This window comes from Acipenser ruthenus, chromosome 1 (assembly GCF_902713425.1).
Source record: "Acipenser ruthenus chromosome 1, fAciRut3.2 maternal haplotype, whole genome shotgun sequence".
NCBI classification, from domain to species: domain Eukaryota; kingdom Metazoa; phylum Chordata; class Actinopteri; order Acipenseriformes; family Acipenseridae; genus Acipenser; species Acipenser ruthenus.
Genome location: NC_081189.1, coordinates 73,914,717 through 73,942,434, shown reverse-complemented (window position 1 = coordinate 73,942,434; position 27,718 = coordinate 73,914,717). Strand labels below are relative to the sequence as shown.

Below are 27,718 nucleotides of genomic sequence, written 5' to 3'. Positions count from 1 at the left end.
CTCTGAATATTAACACCAAAGCATCCCCACACCATAACTCTAACTATGTGCTGGGCGAAAACAATGATGCACCACTGGTTTTCATACTCCAATGTACCACCCACCAATGAGGCTATCCTACCACTGCAGACGAATGTGAAACCAAGACTTCCAAAATGTGTGGACAGGCTGTGAGATTTACGCAAGATATTTTTTGTGCCTGCCAGAAAGGTCCAGAAGGGTTTATTTTTATAAAAGCAAGAACAGGATATATATAAGGCTATATTTATTTTGGATATTAAACTCTCATTTAACAAGTGGATATTCTTGAGATAACAATAAAGCAATGTTGTTCAAGTCATGAATTTCTTTTGCCAATTCCAAACTTTTGAACAGTCTGAAGTCAAACTCTTGACTTTTTACTATTCAAATATACAGTCTATGCAGTCAAAGCTGTTACAGATTACAGTAGACATGATTTCCTGTGTCTCTTAACCTGATACTTTTGAACAAAAATAAAATCTCTTTTGATGCCTTTACTAAAACGTATCATGTGCACCAATATTTCTCGCTTCTCATATGAAACAAATGCAAAGCTGATTCAGACTCCAAAACAGATGGAGAGCTGACAGGATTGATTACAACAAAGCACAAAACTAACTTAGAACATCATTGTTCTGTGCTCCCTTCATTTCAAACTATTACATCAACTCATTTACAAAAAAAAAAAAAAAAAAAAGTTTTCAGAGCTTAACATTAATCAATAAAGCAACACATTTTCAAATAATTCAATTTTTATTCTGTGACACAGCTTAGATTTGGCAGTTGTTTGCATATTAAGTGCTTGTCTATTATACAATTTAATTTTTAGGAAGGTCGTTTGAACACACATTTCCAAGGAAGTTCCCATATTTGGTCAAGAATCACTTTGGAAGAAAATACCACTTGTCCACTGAAATATAAAATTGGATTTCATTATTTAAAATTACCTTAACAAATATTCTAGCTACAATCAGACCATGTGACTAACAGCAAAGGTAGCAGGATACAGCAATTCATCTACAGCAATGTATGTGAAATTACTTGCATATCCTAAATAAACAGTAAAAAACTAAAAAAGCATGAAGACATTAAACAACAATTATCATAATGTAAGTGAGATGAGTGATAATGGTAATTAATAAAAAGGAAAGAGAATTGATTTGAAAATTGAATGAAGAGACAAAAATGTAATATCTATTCATAAAGTAGTACTTGCAAAAAAACTAAACACACATCAGCTAAAATGTTTTAAGTGGCTTACATACCTAAAAGTGTTGGATTTGTGCTGTAATGTAATGCAAGATAGATATCTTACCTTCCTCAGGCAATGCGTCTGAGATCCCAAATGTTGGGGCCTAGGAGGAAAAAACAAAACTGAAATTTATATACAGACCTATATTCTCACTGCTCTCTAGTCTAGTATCTTATTTTCTACCAAAAGTGCAAATAAATAAACACTTCCATCCCCATCAGAAGGCACTGGGCTTCAACAGTAAATTGAAATCTACTTTGGAACCACTTAATGTTAGCATTTGCAAGATCCAGGGGGCGGACGTTGGGGCTGCTAAATTAATGTCTATCATTATTAACTCTTTATTTAAGGAACAATCTTATGTACTTCCCCTGTCTAGTGTTTTTGCTATGTAGCTAGCGTGTAGACTTTCGAAGAGAAAAAAAAAAGCCTAGATCTCGTCGCTTCATTCTCTCCTCCGACTCAGATGATTCCAGGGAATAAATTATATTTCCTACCTGCTCTAGAGATACATCTCATCCTGCAGCTTCCTCTTTTGCAGTAGCAGCTCTACCATCTGTCGTCTCTCAAAATATTCACTCTCCAGCTCAGCAACCGCGCCGTTCAAAACAGTGCTCCAATACTCAACCTCCATTACGGCTTCATTATAAAGACTAGCCCATTGCCAAACTCTTAAAAGCATTATTTGATAAAGGAATCGATATTCCGGGCAGCAGCGATGGGCTCACTCTGTTCAACCTCTACTGCAATGCTGTATCTGCCGAGCCTGTCTTCCCTCCTCGCTTGCAAGCAGTGGCAGGCAGATGCCCCTCCCCTGTCCCACACACTGCATCAGATCCTTCAGAACCAGCTCGATTCTCCGCTTCCGGTACCTCAACCCCACTCGGTCCCCACTTCTGAAATCCCAGAATACAACCTCTCATCTGCAATGGCATCCAGTTACCATTCAGCTTCCATCATCAGAAGTCACTCTCTTTATCCAAATATTCGCAAACAAATCATAGAAGGTAAAGATGTTAATTTAGTTTCTATTCTGACTGCCACGTCTGAGTTTCTGGATAACCGTGTTGTGGACTGTGGGGACTTGTCAGTTGCCCTCAAATCTTGTGTCCCACGCCTTCTTAAAAATCAAACTCTGGGAGAGTTCGTCCTGGCTTTTTCCATCTATCGTGATGTTCTCTCCTCAGCCTACCCTCACCGCCGCCTTGAGCTAGATCAATATCTTTTTTTATATCGTGGAGCTCTCTGTTAGATATGGGGGTACAATGTTTTATGAGTATCACAAGGCCTTTTCAGCCAAAGCTGCCTCCATTTTATCAGCTGATAACCACATTGTTGACTGGTCTTCCCCGGATCTTGATCTCTTTAACCTCATCTATAGCGGTCTGCGAGCCAACGTCTGCGGAGTTTGCCCATCTACAGCGCACTCTAACTCCCTCTGCCCAAAAGCAGCTTCCAGTTCATTTAAAATAGGCCAATGCTCTACTCCTCCATGCTTATTTTCAAGAATCACCTGAGAACCCTGTTTTCTTCACTCTGTTCCACTTTCTGAAGAGAAAACCATCGGCCCAGTCAAATCATAGGAATTTCTCGGAATAACGCTTGACACAGAAACATTCCAAGCAAGCCTTCCCCCAACTAAGCTGGAACGCCTTCGCTCCATCATCAATAAATTTCAGATTTCATCCTCCATCAAGAAACGAGACCTTCTATCTCTTCTCGGTCACTCAACTTTGTGTTACGCATCATTCCCCAGGGCAGAACATTCATTTCACGTCTCCTTGCACTTTCCACAACAGCCAAAAACCTTAATTCCCACATCAACATATCCTCCAAAGCCAGAAAGATTTCCCATTGGAACGGCCTCTCTCTTTTACGAAGACTACTGTTTACCAATGCTTCACTCATCGGGTTCGGCGGCTTTCTCGGCTCTCAATGGATTTCCAGCAAACGGCCCCTCGAAATCCAGAATATATCTCCTCATCTGAAATCTACCGCTCTCCTTAAAATCTATCCCATAGTCGCAGCTGCTCACCTCTGGGGTCATCAGTGGTCAAGAAAATCATCTATTCTACAGTGACAATAAACCCACAGTCCACATCATTAATAAAGGAAGCTCTTCCTCCTCCTACATCATGCAGCTGCTTCAAAGTCTAATCTGGATTTCAGTTTCCTACAATTTCATTATTCAAGCTCACCACCTTCCTGGCACCCATAATAATGCTGCCGATGCCCTTTCTCGTTTGCAGATATCACGATTCCATTAACTGGTTCCCTCAGCATTCCCACACCCTCTTCAAACCCCACCTACACAACTAAAACTAAACCAAAAATATAAAAAAGTGTGACCTACCTACATACACACAACCACTTTCACTATACCCATCACTATAGAAAACAATTTGCATATGGGGGACAGCTACAAACAAACAAAGGCTAAACAGAAACACGACAGCTAATATATAAAATAATAATTCCAACAAATACACTGCAACTTACAGACTGGACTATTGAGCAGGCCTCTTCCTCACTGCATTGAAAAGGGCTCTTACACACGGACACATTTTTACTGTTATAAAAAAAAAAAAGAAAAAAAAAAGAAAAATATTATGTTCTGTTAGTTGCTGTAGGTACGACCAATGCTTAACATAATAAACTGTTGATTTAGTTATAAACCTCAGAGTGTTTGCTTGTTTGTTTGTGCATTGCTAATAATTTTGCTGTTTAGAGGTTACCCCAGAGTGGTTGAACAGTACGAGTAACTGTGCTGCTCCCTTGGAGCTTGTGTGACTGAATTAATATCGGGTCCCTAAATCTGTTTTATTAGGGTAATAGGACTGAAAATAAATATTTGTTACAATTAGTAAAATAAAAACGTAAATAAAAATGGTTTTAAAACAGACCAAATTCCCATTGGGCTTATTTCTTTATTTTAGATTATTGACTTTTTAAGTATTACTATGCAGGGCAGCTGCTATAAGATCGTTACCTTTCTTAAAAATGTGCACGGATTACAATCTACCGATTAATCAACTAATGCCCATAAATTAACTGATCAAAATTTTTAATTGAGTGACAGCCCGAAAAAATATATATTCTGTTTTTTTTTTGTGGTTTTTTTTTTTTTTTTCAATTTAAGGCATTAAAACCATTGAATTAGTTAACCTTGGGTAAGTGTTGTGATGGAAAATACAGATAAATTGAAATACAAGGCAAGTGGTCTAAATTCTTCAAAAGTAATATGATTAATTCAAGTAATTCAAGAGAAATTGCATTTTCTTTTGCATATATATTAACCAAGAACCAGCCCCTGATTTGGTTAATTTAAACAAAAAAAAACATACAAAAACAGGAGAGTAAAGTGTTTACTGTTAAACTGACAAAACTTCTTGACTTGAAGTGGATAAAGCATTGTACATCAACTAAACCAAACCAGATATGGTCTTAGTATAAACTGCTAAATTACTAAATAATAATAATAATAATAATAATAATAATAATAATAATAATACTAATAATATGGGGCTATATTTTCCATTGTGGGCAAACTACAGCCAGATTGCCCACTCCTTAGTAAATGTATGGTTCAGGAATATTGCCCCCATTAACACATCTGGACCCACTGTCTTCGTTTTCCAAAACATTATTTTGGACTAATGATTACAAACTATGCACTGCCAATGAAAGCTAATAATACATTTTATAAACTAGTAACAGTAAATTCAAAATAGCTAAACTATGGATTATCCAAAATACTGTTTTAAGAGAACTGCAGCGCAAGCTTGTGATTTGACTCACCAGTTTATTGCACCTCCATCAGTCTGTTTCTGTGTCAGTGCCTTCCAGAACTGGTGTGTAGATTTAATAACCTCTACTGCAAAATCCTAGGGGCAGCAAGAAACAGCAGTTACTGGTAATTCTGCAGTACACTAATTGTACTACCAATAGTAATAAGGGTTTCCCACTCCACAGAACCACAGTTGTGATAATAGTTGGAATCACTCATTAAAGTTTAAAAACCTCATCAACCTATTAAGGTTTTTAGGGTTGTGATTCTATGCATACCAATTTGTCCTGCCACAACACTGTGTTAACTTTCTTTGTTACAGGTAATAATATACCCACAGGAAATGTGGTGTCAGGTGGGTCCTATTACTTGTAACACAGGAAGTGAACTTAATGTTGAGGAAGGACAAACAGGCTTCACCAGAATCAGAGTGAAAAATAATAAAACGTGAATGCCAACAAGACTAGGAATTGTCTTTTAACACAGATTTTGTTACATAAACGTCCATGTTATACTGATTGTCAGTGGATTTCTTTTAGCTGTGATCATTTACTGAGGTTTCAGAAACTGAACAGTGAAGTGTAGGTGGAAGAAATAGTTTTCACAAATGCTTCACAGTACAGCATGCAGCAATACATAAAAAGCATGAGCTGCTTCTATGGTTGTTGCTCTTAAGTTGAAGATTGCAATTCATTGTAACTTTTCTACCAAAGATAAGAATTCTGCCAGAGACAGCACAGACATATTGCACTTGGGTGCGATGTACCAAGTAAGGATGTAGAGTTCTTGGGTACCGTAAAACTTCAAATAATCGCCGGTCTCCAATACTCACCATGTCTCTAATAAGCGCACGGGCTTCTGGGAAATATGGTAAATAGTCTCCGGGTCTCTCTTAGACGCTGGGTTATGAATAATAATATAATGCGCGTCATACTGAATGTTCCAGTCAATACACACACACGGCTGTACAGCGAGCTTACCAATTTGCTTTTTAACAGCGACGAAGAGACCCTGAGGCTCAGGATGAATGATAAGAAAACTGAATTTAACTTATTTTAAGGTACACATAATACAAGTTTTTTTTTTTTGTGACGTTATTAATTTTAAAACCAGTTGTGAAGCTTTTTTGAGCGTGCTGAAAGTAAGTAAAATACAAACTTGTTTTCTGATATTAACAGGGTTGCCTTTGAGTGTATTTGTATCTGTTTTCTTTTTTTTGTATTAACAGTATTTCGTGCACTGAGTCTTGAAATGAAATTCGTATTTTGCTCCTTTTCCAGCGTTCTTATTTATTTATTTATTTATTTATTTATTTATTTACTTTTATGAATTTAGTCGTTGCCAATTATTTTTTTATTATTTTCTCCCAATTTGGAATGGTCAATTATTTTTAGGCTCAGCACACTGCTATCACCCCTGCGATGACTCGGGGGAGCGAAGACGAACACAAGCGTGTGCCGTCAGCCGACCGCTTTTTTTTCACACTACGGACTCACCATGCAGCCACCCAAGAGCTAGTGTCGGAGGACAACGCAGCTCTCGGGCAGCTTACAGGCAAGCCCGCAAGCGCCCAGCCAGACTACAGGGGTCGCTGGTGCGCGGTGAGCCGAGGCCACCCTGGCCGACCTAACCCTCCCTCCCCCCGGGTGGTGCTCGTCCAATTGAGCGCTGCCCCCTGGAAGCTCCACTCCTCGGTCGTTAAAGGAATAGCTTGGACTCGAACTCGCGCCATCCAGAGTATAGGGCACATCCTGCACTCCACATGGAGCGCCTTTACTGGATGCGCGACTCGGGAGCCCCCAGCGTTCTTATTTATCAATGTACACATTATAAAAACAAATTAGTTACTTTTGCTTTGATTTTGTGATAAAACTGGTACTGGTACTTTATTGATTTTATTGTTAATCTTTAATCAATTTGAAGCATTTCAGTGTTCTTGTGGGCCAACAGCATGAACTTATTTTTCGCGTTAACACAGTATTTCATGTGATTGTTTTGCAATGAAGATTCGTTGCTGGTTCATTTTTCATCGATTGTCCAAGCTTCCCAATGTACACGTTTTGAGGGTGAACAATAAATATAATATGTGCTAATAAAGATGATACTTATTGCTTTTATTAATTTTAAAACCATGTTTGTTTTTTTATTGTGCTGCAAGCCTACCTTAATACACGCTTGTGTTCCGATATTTACAGGGCTGTCAAGTGGATTTTACTGTTTTTATTATTATTACAATGCAAACTGTTATTACCCACTGACACAACCTTTAATGACGTTGCTGGAATGTTGTAATTTACTTATGTTGTTTCTATAAGGTTGTGTGCAGGCAGCTTTTTCATGATTGCATCTGAAGTATTTGCAGATGTTGGTGATCTTACATAATAAACACAGTCTCAAATAGTCGCCGGTCTCCAACAGACACCGGGGCTACTGGCAAATATTGTAAATAAACGGCGGGCGTTTATTTAAAGTGTTACGGTATATTTGGTTTAACCTGTTTTTGTATTTATTACCGTAAAAAACGTTGTATAAGTCGATTAAAAGGGGGGAGCGACTAATAAACCAGTGCGACTTATGCGCCTGTGTGTCTAATATTAAACTACTGTAGAAGTGCCACAATGGGATTACTACAACCAGAGTTATGGCTCGCACAAACTTAACTGTCAACCCAAGTTTTTTTTTCTTCAGGATCTACGGCATTCAGGTCATGTTGCTAGGTAGAAACACAAAACCACTGTTCTAATTAAAAGTTGTAATTTACCCTCAGTCATTTTGAATGTTAAACACAAGCTTTCAGACTCTTGACTCACCTCACAGCTATACTGCTTCAGTTAACACAATAGCTGTCAGTCTCTATGAATTTCCTTTGTTCGTTGTAACTGCAAAGCTATAATAATGCAGGTGACTTTGAGACTGGATAAAGCAGGACAGAAAAATGAAAGTGCTACTCAACAGTTTTGAAATTGCGTGTTGAATTTGCCGAAATACATGTTTAATCACAATGCTGAAAAAACAGTATGTGACCAGAGACGAAACAAAGACAAACTTAAAATGGTGAAAGAAAAACTAGCTGATAGGAGGAAAGTGTTTATGGCTCAACGTAGAAAACATTTTGTTTGAATGGAGTACTTTGAATGACTTTAATACATACTGTAACTTGTTCTACATGCCAGTGCAACGCAGTTGTACATTTGTAAAGTATGTGTATGGTCATGGTTCTGATTCACAAAACGAATGTATTTGTACAGCTGGAAATTGAATGCAATTGTACTGCACCGTATGCAACTCTAAAATGTTTTGTTTACTGGTTATTAGATGGTGCACTGTTTAGTTTATTGTTTGTTTGTTTTTTACTTGATGAAGCAGCACTGTTTAAAATACTTTTCTTTTAAATTTGAATTAATACAACAAATTTGTAAAAGCCAATGCAGCGGGAACTATTGTCTAAGTATGGTTTTGGAAAGGAATGTTCAGTAAAGCAAAGAAGATATGTTCTTGAACTTGTTTGGGTACTTGATAAAGCTAAAATAAAACAGGTTAATACAGATGTGATGTGGGATGTATAACTTTATGCTCTGTTAATTATTATTTTTAAAATTTTGAATCAGCAATTTAACTAAAAACGAAAAACAACACCGAAAAAATATTAATGGAATAAAATGTTGCAAACAAGGGTTATTATCAGTGTTGAGCATGTAGGAAACAAATCAATAGTAAAAAAAAAAAAAGTATTTTAAATACAAAAAGGTGTTTTCCTAAAATTGAAGTCTCAAAAAGGGGGGAGCGACTTTTACGCCAGTGCGACCTATAAAACGATTTTTATGGTACATAATATCTATATAGCTGTTATTTCCAACAGCTTTCTCAAATTTGTAAAAATTGCATAGGGCATGTATCCATTATTATAACATACTGTATTTCCCTTGTTAAATGTACTTCTGCTAACACGGTAAGAAAACAGTGGTGCACAACAAAGCTCAGCTGGTCACTTCTTTCCCCCACAATAACACGGTTACAGTGATATGTGTACATTATATTTTTGGGTTGCAATATTGGGAACAGACGTTGGTCAAGTCTCCCATAAGGGTCGGCTCAAGCACACAAACAACGGATACTCAACCGCAAAACCAGGTCCAATTGAGCTGGAATGAACCACTAGAAAAGCTAGAAACAACCAGTAAACAACCAGGACGTTATCTACTAGATCATATTAATTTTGGACTTTAGTTTCATGGTGCCTATTTTCTACTCTGCTCTAATGATAATGGTGAATTGTTTAATTTAGTGACATTTCAATTACATTAAGTCACATTTCAGTCCCTTAAACTGGGATAAGTAACTTAAATTAAGAGGTATTTTGAACAAAATCTAATTGGGGAAAATCCAGGCAATTTTTTCTGAAAACGGACGCAGACATACCTTGTCTTTGAATTCTCCATTAAAGGCAAACTGGTTTTCCGGTTTTCCATCAGGTACCTTATACTTTTTGAACCAATCAACTGTAGACTCCAGATACCCGGGTCTGAGCTTTCGGACATCATGTATTCCTGTGCATTAACATTATGAACAGAAACAGAAAAAAAGTTACAAAAGGATAATACATTAGAGATGGTACGATGTGATGTAATGTTACAGTGAAGTACTGGATACAGTTTCCATAGATACTGGTATATATGTTGACGTCTTGCAAGTCTTACCAACAACACACAGGCAACATTTGTGTCTTTTTATAGAAGTCCTTGCAACTTTGCTGCTCGGCAGTTTTCTTAAACATTAAAATACGAGCATTTTACTGCAAAAAAAAAAAAGTGATTTTCAATGTATAACATAAATCAAATCAAATAATGTGATACTTCTTTCGCCATAAGTAATTGTTTTTCTGTATTTGTGAATTGCACTCATCTTTTGTCGTTTTATTCGGATTGAGCTCTGTACATAAACCAGGTGCTGACAATCAGGTGAGGGTCATTGGGGTTGATAAGGCTAATTTACCACTCAAAGTGAAACAAGTGAAGAAATAGAGGTTTGGATTTGTGTAGATTGCTGCTTTTCTTGGACTGTGGAGAACAGCAATCCATACAAATCCAAGCAGCTGGTTCTTCACTTGTTACACTATGAATGGTAAAATTAGCCCAGTAAACACATGATTTCTGTAGATAACTCAATTTGAATAATTTGTTTGTGCATCACTAAAGATCAGAGATCATAAGATAACAACTTTACAAGTCAAGAAGACAAATGTTTTATTTAGAGCCTTCACCAGTGTACTGATTAAACTGTATCAATAAAGAGGGTACGTGTAACAGCACTCATCATTAGATTAGTCTTTTGGGAAAAGGTGGCTATGACGGGGTACATTCCAAAAGCATTGTAGATCCTAAGGCAAATTATCACTGTTGATGCTGAGAAAATAGATTTTCCCATTTCTATATATTGCATATTACAGTTGGAACTGCAAACACAAACTGTAGTTTCACCAGATTTTGTTTACTTGACTTAAAAGGCATCCTTTAGGGCTTCCGAGTGGCAGATACAGTAAAGGTGGTCCACGTGGAGTGCAGGATGCGCCCTATAGCCTGGAGATCGCAAGTTCAAATCCAGGCTATGTCATAGCCAACTGTGACTGGCGGTTCCTAGGGGGCGGTGCACAATTGGCCGAGCGCCTCCCGGGTAGGGAGGGCTTAGGTTGGCAGGGGAATCCACGGTTCACCGCCAGATCTGTGTTGTCCTCTGGCACTATAGGTCTGGTGACCTCGCTGTGGATCCGCAGTGCGAAAAATGATGGACTGGCAGGATCACGTTTCGGAGGACGCGTGTTCTAGCCGCCGTTTCCCGAGTTGGCGGGGAGGTTGCGAGTGGTGAGCCGAGGATACAGATAATAACTGGGCATACAAAATTGGGGAGAAAAACTGGGGTAAAAAAAAATTGGCGACAACTAAATTTATATAAAGAAAAAAAAAGGCACCTTAAATATGACTATAAAAGGCATGTTGTATGCAGGAAGACAATGTGATTAATCTTGTTGTGTTAATGCATGCAGGGGAGTCATATATGGATTAAGAACCTACTGTTAATGTTTGGAGCATCTTTGTCTTCAACATTGATAGCAATTATCTTCCAATCAGTCTCTCCTTCATCAATCATTGCAAGTATCCCCAAGACTTTTACTTGAATTACCTCTCCTGGAGAACACACCTAGGAGATACAGGTCACCATGTAAGACCCAGTTAAAAACATGCTTACACTTTTATCACATGCACAAACTTACACCACTCCTATATTTTTTTTGTTTGTTTGTCTATCAATTTCCATGAAAATTTCACTTTGATAGATGAGGGACAAAATCCATTATGGGTTAAGGAAGAGAGATTATGTCTGCAACCAGTTGCAGGAATCCCACAAGTTGTTTCCAACCTTATCTTAAACCAGTTGGGGTCATGCCAGTTCAAGTGAACCAAGTTCAGAGGAGGCCATTTGTGGATGACAAAGCATGAATCACATATAATGGCCAAGGGTTACAGATGTTTAACTTATGCCCTGTAATGTATGTGAATGCCCATTTTGATAACCTTTTGACAACCTTTGACCTACGTTTTCTCCATAATGTTAGTATTATTTTAACCCTTTGCGGTCCTGTGTCGGACCTGGTCCGACATTGCAATTATTCCTATACGGTCCAATGTCGGACCCTGTCCGACATCATCAAAAAGACGCAAAAAATGGGTTTAGTCGTTTTTTCTCTGGAAAAAGCCGAGAAAACCATTCAATGGCCGAGTGGGAGCGATAGGAACCGAGACAAGCCGAAAAAAAAAAAAAAGGCATATCTCATGAATAGTCATACTTGCCCCTGGCATCAGATAGGGGCGGTCATAAGGAAACAAGCTGGCTGATACTGCATCAGCGCTCAGAGAATATCACGGACATTTGCAGAGCTTTTTTGAGATGTTATAGTAATAAAATAATGTCTTGGATCGCATTATTGAGGAGTTTGGTGATAAAACGAGTGATCAGGAGATGATTGATCAGTATGTACGACTATTATTATTACTATTATTTATTTCTTAGCATATGTGAAAGCGATACCAACGAAAGGGTGGTGCGGGGCTGGAGATGCCTAGTGAGTGCTTTGTTGATATGCAGGGCCTTTTAAACCCGTTTGACTGTGGAAAAAAAATAATTTTAAACAGCGCATCTAAAATTAACTGCGCGTGTGAAAATAAATTGGACCTGACGCGCCTGACACGCACTTAATAAATGGACTGCAGAGGGTTAAAGCATGCTTCAAAGGCATTTCAACAAAATAATGAATTGTCGATCTTGATCTTGAGTGACCCGTAGGGTATTACGGATTCTCTATCTTCTTAGTTGTTCCACCAACCTTTGAACCAATGTCGCACACATCAATTGGGTCATTGTCGCCACAGCCCTTTGTGTCATTATCCTTGTGGCTTGGGTCCTCCCAAGTCTGTTGAATGAAAAAAAAAAAATATATATATATATATATATATATATATATATATATATATTATAAGCCAATTGCTCCGTAAGCCTAAAGACCAACAGCTGCTGGCAAAGGCAGGTTTGCTAGCAGCTGTTGGTTTGAACTGGCGACCACCCACATCGCCCACAAGAAGCTAAAGAGCCATTATTAGTATAGTTTTTAACCTCCTCTCACAGACGGGTCAGAATCCACAATGTAAGTACATTACACAATGCTGCCCTTAACATTATTCCCCCGTTTCAACCTCAGCAATAAGTAACAAACATGCACCCACAACAGCCCTTGTTATACGAGAGTCTTTTTAGTATATTTAGATCAATTTAACATTGTTAGAACTCTTTCAGTGACATTCTGCAGTCACACATTAATTCCTATCCTTACTTTGTGTGAAAAGTGTACCCTTTCCGTAATAATAGTTTACCTCGGGTGATGATATGTTGTTGGTTTCCACTCTTACCTGTGGAAGGGCTCCATAGTTCCAAATGTAACCCTTGTGAGGGAAGACATTTGCTACATATCGAAGCTTGCCCTTTTTTACATCCTGTTTAATGGGGTTCAGTGGGTCTTTAGTTGCAATCTAGACAGAAAATAAAAATAATTATTCAAGCCATAACACACACACACACACACACACACACAGAAATAAATTTGTTTTAAAACCAGTTTCCTGCTGTGGCTTTACATGAGTGGTTCTCAACCCAAATGTTTTGGTGGCCTCAGAGTAATTTTTCCTAAAAATACTACCAGTACATATATTGTATGAAATATAAAGAAAATACAGACAAATGCACTTCTAAATGTTTTTTTTTTCCATTTATTTCTGTAATAAGTCAAACTGTTTCTTATAAATAAAACTATAACAATACAGAAGTGATCAGTAGACTTGCATCCTCACTGCACGCTTCTGCAAAACTCTGTGTGATCTAACCCCCATCCTTTTGGTTACATGATTATTTTCCTTCCCTAAGCAACAGTAGAGCTTGTGGATCACATTTTTAATAGATAACAACAGAAAAAAAGTGTCTATTTCAAAGCAAGTTCGAGGTGGGAGGTGTGCCTAAAGGTGAAGCCACCATTACGGGATGCAAACTAACTGGATAGACAACGACTGTGTGCACACTAAATAATAGCAAAGGCATCATATACCGAGCATCAAAAGAAACTTATCACTATTATAACACATTTATTTTTCGAAAAAAAATAAGGTATATAAATGATGGACATTGACTAAATGTTTTTGGTTTCTTGTTAATCACTCGATCATTCATCCTTGACCATGACATGCTTGAGTGACTATAACTGAAGTATATGCACTTAATCACCTAATTAGTGAAACAGTTGATTGGACACTGAATATGGAGTCATTTCAGCAGTTGAATTGCAAGCAATAAAGAAAATAATAGAAAAAAAAACAAAAACAACATGCCACATCTGTTAAGAGAACAGTGCCTTTGTGCAATCAGCATGTTGGAGGCTAGACTAGGGCAGTGTATTGTGGCACGCCGTCTTGAGTGTTCACAGCCAGCAATTTCAAACCTGGCAAGACGGTATAACCAGACACAATCGGATAATGACAGGCCACGAACTGGGAGGCCAAGAGTCACAACACCTGCCCAAGATCGACAGATCATTTTGCAGTATCTTCGTGATGTCAATTGTTAATCAGTACAATACAAAGTAACTGCATCTGCTCTAAAACAGAGTTTGTCATTTTTCGATCACATCTAGTGAATTTTATCCAAATATAAACTTACTTTTGAAGCTCGAATGTAAGTGATAAGTTTCTTCTGATGCTCAGTAATTTGTTTGAAAAACCTCCCACTACATTATTCCATTTCTTCCTTTTCTTCAGTAAGGAGGCAGTAAAAGGGGCTTTAGATCACCCAAGATATGTGTCTGTCTCCTTCATTAGAACCACTGGCAGAATGGACGAAAGTAAATGCTTTTAAAAGCATGCACTGCTGAAGTAACTTTTATAATTTACAGTCTCCAAACTGGTTTACAGTCTCCAAACTGACTCCTCAAGGGAGAAGTTAATCGCTTTCTCCCACTACCTCCTTGTTTCTTTAAACTGAAGCACCAAATTGGGACTGCATGTTTATACAAAATATTTGAGACCGTAATTTATATTGAACGGAAATAATAAACAGGAGGAGGAAATCACTATTTAGGTTAAGCCTTTTCGAATAAACATGTAGTACCTTCTGTTTTTGCAGTGTACTTAATGTATTTAAGATTAATATGTGTGACAGAATAGGGGGGAGAATGGAGAAAAAAATGTAGTCCAAGGAGGGAGCTGCAGGACTACAACCCCCAGAATTTAAACCAGAAGAAATGTTTGTTCTGGGCAGTCTCTAGTCTGTATGAAATTAGGCTGTCACAGTGAAGACTTGAAGACTTTGGGGGGGGGGGGAGTACTGTGTGAACCTTTGTAGTTTTGGTTTGTGTTTGCATTATGTTATGTTTTGAATCTGGTAAACAACTTAGCTGTCCAGTTTGTTAGTTTAGGAAACTAAAAAGTAAGTAAATTAAAACTTGCCTCCATTTTGGCATTTGTCCAGCGAGGTATTTCCACAACCATATTAAACACGATCTAAAAAAGTCATCATCGCACAGTTTTTATCAGTAAAATGGAACATACTCAACATAGATAATCATCTTGAGGATTCAGTGGGTATAATTGCCTTTTATTCGTTAAATAAATACATACAGTATAATAGTATTGATTCCATGAAATGTATATATATATATATATATATATATATATATATATATATAGTAAACTAAAATAAATCTATATCAGAACACAAGACACAGTACATTTATACAATAAAATAACAAATTACTAGCTTTCACCTAATGAGTTTAACCATTTACTCAATAACTGTCCAACTAGCTTTCAGCAAAACGTAATTAACAGCAACAGAGAATGTAGATCCAACATAGTTGAAATGACCCTTGCTCACGGCTTTCTATAATGATTTAATCAAAGACAACATGCAATTCGATTTTTTTTCTGAAAGCTAGTTTGAGACAATTAAAAAGTTAATAATGAAGCAAAAGAACTAAAGAAAAATAGCTATAGGAAAGGTAAAAAAAAGAAAGTTAACAATGTCTCTGGCATGTTACAAGAATCAGCACGCTCAAAGAGGTATTATTTTTTATGAGACTATGATGTTCTGTGATAAAAAGAAAACTGAAAATTAACAACCGTTGTGACCAATAATATAAACAGAAATGAAATCAAGTATAAAAAGCATTGGTTGTATTTTTCCACATGACATTTTTAATTAGAATACAGTTAAACATTATTTTATTTTTTAGAAACTTTGCCTTTGCACCCGACAAACGGACCAAAAAACAAACACTGAAAGCATAATCAAACTTGACAGTTGTACAATATTTGAAGTCAGCAGCACAAGTTATTTAAACCATGGTTGTGCTAAGATATAAGGGTTTAATTCATCAATACAGTTTAATTTATACCTCATTTCCATTTTTCTTTGCTTTCTTTGTTGGGACATCATTTTCCTGTGCAGAAAAAGACAGGTCTTAAGTGCATACTTTCCTCATACATCATGGACATGAGAAAATCACAGTTAAGAATTACTTGTCAGCTTAACATGGTTAAATTACAATATCCATTTTAGACAAACGAAGGAAAAATTACTAGTAATGCTCCTGGCAAATCAGCATTTTTTTTTGATGCAGTAACAGTGAACCGAGTACCTACCATGAGCTCTCCATTAATATCTTTCCGATCCCTGCCTTTTATGACCGAAACTGTCTTGCAACAAGGAAATGCAGCTTTTATATACAATAATTCAATTTGCTTGTTAAAATCGGTCCTGTGAAGGACAGCCCGAATACACGAATGAACTCTAAATGTTGTGCTATTACTAGAGACATTAAAAACATTAATATATATTTAGCCAGTGATTATATTAACTAACTTTTTCAGCCCTTTTTTATGTGCTCTGAAGGTCAGCTAATGTACAGCACTATTCAATATTTTTTGGGACAAATAAAAGCTTTAGCACAATCTAATTATTTCTTCTGATTCTCCAAGAAAACGGTCTGCAGCCTTCTGAGTAAGGACAGCTACATTTCTATCTCGGCCAGATTAGTATTGACATCATCTCTACAGAGACACTTAACCTTTCATTCTGTTCAATTAAGGTGTTTTTTTCCTTGTCGGATTACATGATCCATTCCAATTGGCTTTGTGTGTTTGTGAGCTTAGAAATCAATGCAACTCTGTGCCTAACTGTATATTTGTATTTAGCTTGTGCAGAAATTACATGAAACAGACATCAAGTATGGGTTGCATCCTTTAAATTTCGAAAGACAACATACATTTTTTTCTTTTTTTTTCCTTTCCGTTGTTATGTCCATTAGCATGATACTCACTGCGCAATAACTGTTTAATGTTTGTAATTTTCCTTCACTACTTTAACTAAATAACACTATGAAAAAGATAAATCTCACTAGGTTTTTTACATTACCCTTTTATAAAGGCATGGATGTCAAGTCTCAAGATTTACCTGTGAAACTCACGGTTTTTCACAATTTTGAGAGTCTCAAAGTAGTGCAATGGAGTCTCACGTTTGTGCATAAGTTTGTTATTGTTTGCGAGGCTGTGAAACCCAATACAACTGTCCAAGCTTTTTTTTTTTTTTGTTTGTTTTTTGGGGGGGGGGGGTCACCATGAAGAGGTGAACATTACCATTCTGTATTCCTGTATTCCCCCCCCACCTTACTCCAAAAATAGAATTGCCTTGTTGTCTCAAACTGACTATTTGTCTGCGCGAGCCTTCTGTTTCTGTACACAGCACGTCATTACTCAGAGAGAGTCGAAGGAGAGGCTGTCAGACTGTCACTGTCTCGTTCACGCAGAAATTACCACAGAAATAAGAGAATAATTATAATTTAAAACCCAAAAAGTAATGAGTAAAGCTAAGGTTTACAAAAAAAGCAAACAATGAAGGTATGAAAAAGAGACTAACAGAAGTAGATTGGAGTAAAATAGAGAAAACACCTGGCTGTTTTTTTTTAAAAATGTAGTACTAGAGGCGCAAAACAATTACATCCCAAAAGTAGACAAATCTAAATCTAAAACAAAATGGCCAAAATGGTTTAATAGATCAATTAAAAAAAAATATTCCGAGAAAAAAGGCACTTTACAGAGCGTTTAAAAATGGACCGAAAACAAAGTACACAGAAAGTGTACTTGGAACTGCAAATGCAAATCGAAAAGGCCAAGAGAGATAGAAATGAACATTGCTAAGGGGGCTAAAACCAATTCCAAAATGTTTTTCAAATATTATAACAGCAAGAGAACATTCAAATAGGAGGTTAAATGTCTAAGTGATACAAATGGCAAAATCATAGACAAAGAAAAAATAAATAGCAAATATTAAATGATTACTTTTCACAGGTTTTACAAAGGAGGATATGGACAACATGCCCCACATGTCGACCTGTTCCTATCCAGTTTCAAATAACTTTAGTATAACAGAGGCGGACGTGTTAAAGGACCTACAAACTCTTAAAATAAACAAATCCCCTGGGCTGGGTGAGATCCTCCCAATAGTACTCAAAGAAATGAAAGAAGTTATTTACAAACTGCTAACCAAGATCATGCAACAGTCTCTTGACACAGGGGTTGTACCGACAGACTTGAGAATTGCAAACGTAATACCGATCCACAAAAAGGGAGACAAAACTGAACCAGGTAACTACAGATCAATAAGGAAACTATAATAAGATCCAAAATAGAAAATTACCTATTTGGTAACAGTATCCTGGGAGACAGTCAGCATGGTTTTAGGAAAGGGAGATCGTGTCTAACTAATCTGCTTGATTTTTCTGAGGATGCAACATCGACGATGGATAATCGCAAAGCATACGACATGGTTTATTTAGATTTCCAGAAAGCTTTTGACAAAGTCCCGCATAAAAGATTAATTCTCCAACTGAATACTGTAGGGATTCAAAGAAATGCATGCACATGGATTAGGGAGTGGTTAACATGTAGAAAACAGAAAGTACTGATTAGAGGAGAAACCTCAAAATGGAGCGAGGTAACCAGTGGTGTACCACAGGGATCAGTATTAGGTCCTCTGCTATTCCTAATCTACATTAATGATTTAGATTCTGGTATAGTAAGCAAACTTGTTAAATTTGCAGACGACACAAAAACAGGAGGAGTAGCAAACACTGTTGCAGCAGCAAAGGTCATTCAAAATGATCTAGACAGCATTCAGAACTGGGCAGACACATGGCAAATGACATTTAATAGAGAAAAGTGTAAGGTACTTCACGCAGGCAATAAAAATGTGCATTAGAAATATCATATGGGAGATACTGAAATTGAAGAAGGAATCTATGAAAAAGACCTAGGAGTTTATGTTGACTCAGAAATGTCTTCATCTAGACAATGTGGGGAAGCTATAAAAAAGGCCAACAAGATGCTCAGATATATTGTGAAAAGTGTTTAATTTAAATCAACGGAAGTAATGTTAAAACTTTACAATGCATTAGTAAGACCTCATTTAGAATATTGTGTTCAGTTCTGGTCACCTCGTTACAAAAAGGATATTGTTGCTCTAGAAAGAGTGCAAAGAAGAGCGACCACAATTATCCCGGGTTTAAAGGCATGTCTTATGCAGACAGGCTAAAATAATTGTATCTATTCAGATTTGAACAAAGAATTCAAGCATTCAAAATTCTAAAAGGTATAGACAATGTCGGTCCAGGGGACTTTTTCGACCTGAAAAAGGAAACAAGGACCAGGGGTCACAAATGGAGATTAGATAAAGGGGCATTCAGAACAGAAAATAGGAGGCACTTTTTTACACAGAGAATTGTGAGGGTCTGGAACCAACTCCCCAGTAATGTTGTTGAAGCTGACACCCTGGGATCCTTCAAGAAGCTGCTTGATGAGATTCTGGGATCAATAAGCTACTAACAACCAAACGAGCAAGATTGGCCGAATGGCCTCCTCTCACTTGTAAACTGTCTTTTGTTCTTATGTTCTTAAAGGCTGGGCCCCTGAAAAGACCTGACTTCTCCGAGAATCATTATAGGCTCGGCCTCGCGACTGGGTCCCAGTTAGCGACCGGGGTCGACCCTCAGGAGTACGGAACGGCTCATACGAAGCCTTGATGTAAGGAAGAAAAGAAACTGAAAGAACACAAATAATTGTTAGTTATGGGACAAGCACTAAGAGTAAGAGGGCCACGTCCCAGGAGGGTAAAGGCAGAAGTAAGACAGAGCCTTCTTTCATGAGGCAAGATATATAGCGCATGAGCTGCGAAAGAATAGTCTGGCCGGCGGTCCCCTCTGACCACACAAAGAACCTGCAGAGTTACTGGAACTCCAGGTCGGGGAAGTGAGACTCACTATCCCCCCCAGAGGGGACCAACACAGAGGCACGTGGCATATGAAAAAAGTGAGGAGGAGGGAAAAGCAAAACGCAAGAGAAAGAGTTGAGCTGTGACTATGATTAAATAGGGAGTCAATGATGACAGACAGGTGAAATTAGTCATGATGATAGGCAGGTGAAATTAGGAAACAGCGAAGCACTGGTTCACGCCCCCTGAATTTCACAAGGTAACATATATCTACACACTGCTGTGCAAAAGTTTTAGACATGTTGCATTTTTCTACTCTGATGCATTATGAGCATCTACGATTTACTCAAAGCCTCCACTAGTGTTTTCTACTATAATAAAAACCTTGACTTGCATTAAGAAGGAAAAACATTGAGTGAAATAGCTCACATCACTCGATTTTCAAGGTGTGGTATCTGAAGCATAATCAGCAAGTACAGAGACACATCATTTGTAATTGACAAAACCAGGACTGGAAGACCCAAAAAGCTGTCTAACAAGGATAAGCAATACTTGAAGATAATATCCTTAAGGAATAGAAAGAAGACAAGCGTTGAATTGACAACAGAACTAGCATAAGACACAGGTGTCGTTGTTCATCAAATCAACAGTACAAAGGTCTCTCGAAGTCAGGACTTAAAGGATGTGTTGCAGTAAGAATACCTCTGTTAAGAAAGAGGAACACGACTAAAAGGCTAAAATATGCACAAGACCACAGAAATTGGAATATGCAACAATGGCCAAAGGTGCTTTGGACTGTTGATGGACTTACGTAACCCCTTGTAAAAAAAAATAAAATAGAACACAAAACTGCTTAACATAAAAAAGAACTGTCGTACAGGTACCACATTAGCAAGTGCAGTTTACACTGCTTCGGAGTTCCTGTACGTTCTTCTGCATGGGTTATTTAGCCTCCAAGCATGGGTAATCCAGTTTCTGTACTGTACACCCAATACTGCCAATACTTGGGTACTTATATTCAAGCATATAATAGGCTAAAAATGATGGGCACTATTTTACAGCAAGTGCTCTGCACAAGCTAATAGAAGTGTAAATAAATCCATGGCTATCTTAAAACTTGATAATGTGCCATTTGCAGAAAACAATCATTTCAGGTTTGCCTGCAGCAATGTACTTGAAACTTAACTAGGCAACCTGACTTTAGCATCTTCCTTGAATAACACAATTGTGAAAACTGTGAAAACATCTGTATGTATATATATAGTCATCCAATTATCATTTTATATGAAGGGCATATTGTCAACGATCAATTGACATAAATATCTGAAGTCAGCAGTGGGCCAAGAAAAATACCTTATTGACAGTTCCATTCTAAGAGGAATTAAACCATTTCAGCAGTATACAACTAGCGAAAACACTTCTCTACAGGAAGGATACGTTAAATTATTGTTCTGGGTAGTTTCTTGATAGTTTTATACTATTTAAATTATTGTATTCCTCTTTTTAAGATGTGCCTTTAAAAACTGTGTTTTAGAGCAAGTGTAAAGGTGTCTGCTTGAAATGACTGTGTGATATAATTAGAGATTCAGGAAAATAAAAATGCAACTATTACATTTAAATTACTATGCTAAAATCAGCAATTTACCTGATCATCTCCTGCAAAGAGTGGAATATCATGGAAAGGTGAAATGTATTTGCCCTCTGAAGTTTCTGCAAGAGACAATATGAACAAATCTCATCACATTTCTGCTTCACATTAGACATTTTCTCAGCAATCACCACAGGCATGCAACCCTAATCCCAATGTTAAAGTCTTCCTTGCATTTCCTAATTTTGTGTCACTGGAACTGCTCACATCACATGACTGCCCAGTATCCTCTCAGGTTCATTATAGAACAGATGATACAGTAAGAGGTGTGTTGAAGGTTAACCTTTGTAGTAGAAAAAAATAGGTTAAAAATGTTTAGCTCTTTAGTGTAAAGACATTTGCTGGGAATATGTTATTTGTTGGGCAGTGAAGACTGTGTGAAAATCTGTTCCCTAGAATGGTCCATAAAGTCACTGCTTTTGAGAGAATTCTCATTTAAGATCAGTAATTTGAGCAGTACAATAGTACCTGCCTATCAAGCACCTACAACACTATTTAGCCCTCTGTCAAATTGTGTCAGATCCACCGTCTTGCAACTTATATACATGTAGAATACACATTGTGGATTCAATGTAAAAAAACTCACAACTCTTGACTATACTGGATTACATGGCACCCAGCTGTACCAGTACTTGCATCAGCTTATACTTGCACTAAACTGCTCCATACCCTGCCGTGTTCTACCACTGCTCTTAATTATAATTACTTCCTGTATCTTGTACTTGATTTTATTCTTAAGTATTCGTATTCATGCTTTTTGTAATTGCTCTTATTTGAAATCGTTCTCATCCATTTATCGTACTTACTATGTGCTCTTAATGGACTTTACTTGTATAAGCAAATATTTTTTTACCATAAGTTAACTGCTCTTAGTCGAACTCGCTCTTAAATGTAATTGTTCTTTATTTTGCTCTTATCTGAATTTGTACTTATTTTCTATTTATTTTACTGTACTTTATAAGTGCTCTTATCTGTAATGTGACATTCTGTAATGTGATATTTTATAATGTGTCATGGCAGCTTATTTGACCACTTGCAACTTATGGTTCTAGGGGTTTCTGCCACGTGTGTATGTACAAAGTCCACAGACATTAGTTAGGCCTACACTTGCATTCCACCGTGAGAAAATTCACCCAACGGATGCCATAAAATGCACACCTTGTGACGAGTGCAAAATATATATTAAGTCCAATGTGCACTATTTTTTTTAGATAAAAACAAGATGGTTAACATTGCAAAAAGCTGTTAAAATTGCATTTTGGAGTAAAGACCTTGAGAAATCTGTCCCAAAGTGTTAAGCCATGCTACACTCATCCATGTGGTCCCCTGCTGCCAGGGTACCTGTCAGGTTCCACTGCTTTAGGGCTGCATGCTGTACTTACTTCTTCCCCACACCATAGTCATACACTGCTCAAGTGACTTTTTAACCACCATGTGCTGGACTACTATATCCCACTAGTCTTTGAAACAACAAAGACATACAACGTTTCACATGTTATTTGTAATAATGTTTCCCATTTTAAAACTGCTTAGCTAGAAGCCTTATTTCAAATGACAACAAAATACTCCAAACAATAACATTTCTGCCTATAATCTGAACAGAAGCATTCTCAGAGGAGCCACTACCTGTGCTCAGCAATAGTATTGCGATAATGATGGCTTCCCTCCTGGATTTGGACTGGCGTGTTTGTTTTGATATCATTTAGAACTGTTCTCACTTTCCTGGGGGTCACTAAGGTTCAAAACACCAACTTCCAACTTTTCACAACTCAAATACTGATTAAACTGAGGCACCCATAATATATGGGAACTTCACAATAATACTTACGCTCTACAGTAATAGTGCCTCTTGGTCTAGCTGCTAGTTCCCACAACAATGTTAAAATTTACAGCAATATATGATTCATATTATTAATTTTCTACATTCTTCCATTTACTTTCATTATTTTTAATGGCTAACTCAAGGACTGTAATATACCGGTAATTAAGATATGCTTAACTGTTTCATATTCCATATACAAAAATCCGAAAGAACAAAGGGTTTGTAAAAACGGTTTCAAAACAAGTTGCTACAAGTACAGGACCCAATTAAAAATCATCAATTCAAAATTCATAAATGCCTTCGATGTAATGGCTTCAAAATAAATAGAATTATGCCGTGGTAAATGCAAGCTAAGTAACCACTTCAAAAGACTCCCTGCTAACCAGCCACTGCTATACTAGTTACTATTGTATAGGTGACTTGATACATTATTACACCTGAAAACCTTCAGAGCGACTGTACACAATGTAAACAAGTCAATAATACAGACACTGAATACTGATTGCTTCAATAAATGAACTGAAATAAATGTCAAACATGTATGGTTAGTCCCCATTTATTGTTTAGTGCCATGGAAATGCCATCATCAGTAACAAACAGGGTCTGTTTCCTTAGCAGCATAGCTGGGTAAGAAATCACGGACTACGCCAGTTGCTTTTAAAAACGGTAATATTATCTAAAAATGTAAACAAGACATTACATTGGGTACAGCAACATGTAGCACTTGCCCATGAAAAGCACGGCTGTTTATGACGACTAAGCAATCCGCAAGGAGACACGCAATCGCCGATTATCAATATCATTCGGTTCAGGTTTAAATTTGGCAACTGTGAAAACACTGCCAGCGATTTTTTATTTATTTATTGCCCTCGCTTCCGGATGCAGTTAAATTAATGAAAAATTGAGACTACACGTGGCAACGAAAATGTATTTTTCCAGTAATCCAATGCAGCATTTACAACCTTTCTCGGAGCCCAAACTTACTAAAATATATCCTGTAGTCAAGAGTGTTCGGTTTCCCCCTTTCTTCCATTTTATAATGCACCATTTTTCTTAGGTGGAATGACAATATTTGTGAACTGAACCCGGTTTTTAGGCTTGTCTGTAAACCCACGTAAGTTGTCGAAAGCCTAAAACAGGAGTTCAGAAGCAAACGCATTATACGCATAGCTTTTGCAATACAGACAGAGCATGGTCTGCACCCCTCTTTGTATTTCCACTTCTGAACTGTTGTTTCACCTTTGAACTCCCTATCCAACACCGCCATCTAACTGTAGACCTTGAAATTAAGTTTTCACAGTACAACATGGCAGACATTCGACAACCTTCTGCCAAAATAAAATGGCTGACAGTTCCAGAGGCGTACAGGCTTGTTCTTGTCATGTGGCTGAACTAATACGTACAGAAGGGATTCTGAAGTGAGCTGTCTGTGTGGTAGTTTAAGGTTAAGAAGGACATGCTCCTTACTTCCCAGTGCAGTGAGTTAATCACATTATACAAACATACATTTGAGGTATTGTTAATACCAGTATGGTGTTATTTTGTTCTATGCCGTGTACTACTGCGCTTGCCCGGGCATGCGCAAAGGATTTTACCTCAGAAAACAAGGAAACGGTCGTTTGAAAGGGGTACGATGTAGTTTCAGTTTGCCCTTTAAAGTTATTTTTTCACAATTCGGCAAATTTATACGACTTTAAAGCATGAATAACACATTAGGTTGTCTAAAATTATAAACATATACGATTTTGTGGGTGAACTACAGTTTGTCTGATTCGGAGTTGTGCAGTTGTCACAGCACTTCCGGATCAATGTGTCCTTTAGTAGGAGCTCTATTTTTATTTATTTTTTTAACTGTCATCTAGCTTTTTAAATTATTATCATAAGAGATGTGTATTTTAGGTGCAATTTGATTTAAAGGCATGGGGCTATACTAAGATCACAACGATAACTGAGCAGTATTTTTGTTTATTTGTTTTTGCCTATCGCTTACAGAGCTAATTAAATGTTGTTCAAGCAATTTTCTTGACTATACCCATCCCATCACCGCTGCATATCTTGGATGGTATCTTTAAAGGTGTTTATTTTTTATTGTTAATTTGTTTTACTTGTTCTGCTGAGTGTATTGAAACGAAAGTTGTTTAAACAAAAGTCAAATCTACTATTTTTGTATTTATTTTGTATTTATGCTGTTTTTTTTATACCGATGAAGAGACTCCCTAAGCCTATTTCTTGCAAGTCTGCTTAAATTGATTTTACAGAACTAATTTGTTTATTTGTTTTTGTTTATAGTAGGGATGCAGTACAGTATACTGTAGTTGTGCAAACGTTTTAATATTCTGTATATATTTTCTTGTTACGCATTTCATATGTCAATATTACTAGCACTACTCTTGAGTTTGGGGATGTCCAAGTTCCTTACTTCATGTGCCGTTTAAGAAGTTTGAAAGGGAGGGTTTCATAGCCATGAAACTAATTAAGGTTGGTTAGGTTTGGAGAGATGATATATTCCTCCTGTTTAGTTTTGTATTTTGTTGCTTGTTTTTTAAGCAACTTTAGCAACTCCTCTCTCCCTTGTTTAGTCAGACTTCCCTGATGAAACGAATGGCACTTTGTCGCACTAATGGCACTCGTACACCTTTAGAGCCAGGTTCAACTATACATATTAACGTTGCTTACATTAACATGTTAACATTCCTATACAGAGTGAATAGGTATACTACAAACACTGTTTTATCTACAAACTTTATTATCTAGCTATAGCTAACAGTACACACAGGCAGCATGCATATACACCTCATTTAATACAACTATTATATATTCTACCCATCTGTTTAAATGAGGGAACACAATCACATGTAAACATTTGAAAATAATGTAGGTTCCACAAGCTAAATCTGCGTATTGTTTTAAGGCAATATTAAAGAGTAAGTAGCTGTAGCGGGGTTCTGAAAAATATAGCATTACACGTCCCCACGTGTTGCTACAACTGTTCGTGCCTGTATTTTTTCATTGTTAACATCCTGACAATGTTTTACACTTATACCTTTAAAGTCTGTTTCAAGCTTTTTTCAAAATATCTGCTCTACTGCACTGATAGTGTAAGGATTATTGACCACATTGTCAAACAGGTAACCCGTAATATACAATGCGGTAAGGAACAGAAAAGCCAGAGCACAGTATATATTTTAAAACAACAACAACAAAAAAGAACTGGTACATGAACTGGTACATGCATTAAGTAGAAATACAAACGTACCACTTTTTGACAGTGTACAATTTTCTGGCCTTACACGTGTCACATTTTGGTTTGCTTACCACTTTCTGGTCCTATCATGCCTTATGACAAGTGGTAATAAAATGTCCAGTGCACAGTTTACAAAGTGAATAAAATCATTTTCATATAGCATCAAAATTAGGGGGACATTAAAAATTGCATTCTTGTCATGCTGATTTTTAAAAAAAAAATGTATTTCTTTTTATATTGTACAAGCCTTTGTAATACAACCAAGGTTGCTGTTTCGATTTTTGAGGTGTGTCATAGTTTTTTCTTTCTCAAACACAATTTCAATATTTAAATGTACATATTTGAGAAATTTGGAAGCCTTTTTTTTTTTTTTTTCACTTTTCATTTCAAATAACATTTCTATAAAAATAAATCTTGCATGAGTCCCAAATTAAGTTTATTTAACAGGGCTCTTAAACTAATCTTCACCAGTTGTTGGGAGATTTTCAAAGGAACCACAACTGTGTTTTTGTATGACAACTTGTCACCACCTTTTTTTGCTAACTTGTCTTTCTTTGTTGTAAATGTGAAGTGTTTTGTCAGATCCGATATAGTACATTAGATAAAGTTTCCTCCATAACGTCAAAGGTTAGAGGTTTCTTTTTAGTGCATTTTACATGTACATTGAGTTAATCTGACTTTCTATCAAAATTTGCATTTAGGTACTTAGCAAGATAATTAGGGCTATGCTGAATTATTATTATAATTTATTTATTTTTTACTTTAAGAGCAGCATTGAAATTTAAATGTTTCACCAACTGGTGGTGCTATTATTCACAGAGTATATCTGTACAGGTAAAGTAAAGATAACTCCTCTCAAAACTGTAGACATCTCTAGTAGTATCCTATAGGAAAGGTAGCCCCACTGAGTTAGTTATCCTAAAGTAGTCTGTCTGTAAAGTTAAACAGTTTTAACTAATAATAATGTTTAGTCAACTTTATTGACTGGTGTAAAAAAAAGACTGTAGTTTGTTCTCATGTTTAAATATCTCTTAGATGAGACAAAGATTACAAATACTCTTAATCCACCTAATATATATATAATATTA

At 36.9% G+C, this 27,718-nt stretch overlaps 2 protein-coding genes across 4 annotated transcripts in view; one reads left to right on the top strand and one right to left on the bottom strand.

Moving 5' to 3' along the window:
- Nucleotides 1-755: 755 nt before the first annotated feature.
- On the bottom strand, nt 756-24,700 carry LOC117421277 (inorganic pyrophosphatase-like). Of its 3 annotated transcripts, none has more exons than XM_034035466.3 (12): nt 24,371-24,697; nt 21,562-21,626; nt 16,048-16,092; nt 15,101-15,154; nt 12,983-13,138; nt 12,439-12,525; nt 11,129-11,255; nt 9,480-9,607; nt 5,072-5,157; nt 3,773-3,842; nt 1,337-1,376; nt 756-931 (listed from the first exon to the last, which is right to left on the bottom strand). In XM_034035466.3, exons 1-12 carry the CDS (start codon nt 24,651-24,653, stop codon nt 903-905), a joined length of 1,170 nt encoding a protein of 389 aa, XP_033891357.3. In that variant the 5' UTR covers nt 24,654-24,697; the 3' UTR covers nt 756-902. The 3 variants fall into 3 exon arrangements, with proteins under 3 accessions (XP_033891357.3, XP_033891358.3, XP_058885603.1); XM_034035467.3 differs by having other exon boundaries at nt 13,019-13,138; nt 24,371-24,688; XM_059029620.1 differs by lacking the exon at nt 3,773-3,842 and having other exon boundaries at nt 24,371-24,700.
- Nucleotides 24,701-24,725: 25 nt separating this feature from the next.
- The window catches only part of LOC117421077 (rho guanine nucleotide exchange factor 38-like), a 46,222-nt gene continuing 43,229 nt past the window's right edge, over nt 24,726-27,718 (top strand). Inside the window, exon 1 of the mRNA XM_059029581.1 lies at nt 24,726-24,864. Within this exon, the coding sequence (XP_058885564.1) occupies nt 24,843-24,864 (22 nt within the window). The 5' untranslated portion in view covers nt 24,726-24,842. The remainder of the gene's footprint in view (nt 24,865-27,718) is intronic.

Excerpts from the sequence above, each read along its gene's own strand:
- LOC117421277 (XM_034035466.3), bottom strand. The coding sequence starts at position 24,653 with ATGGCGGTGTTGGATAGGGAGTTCAAAGGTGAAACAACAGTTCAGAAG. Across the intron at positions 21,627-24,370 it reads TGACTACAGGATATATTTTA|AAACTTCAGAGGGCAAATAC; the intron begins GTAAGTTTGGGC and ends TGTCTCTTGCAG. Across the intron at positions 11,256-12,438 it reads TGTGCGACATTGGTTCAAAG|GTGTGTTCTCCAGGAGAGGT; the intron begins GTTGGTGGAACA and ends TGTATCTCCTAG.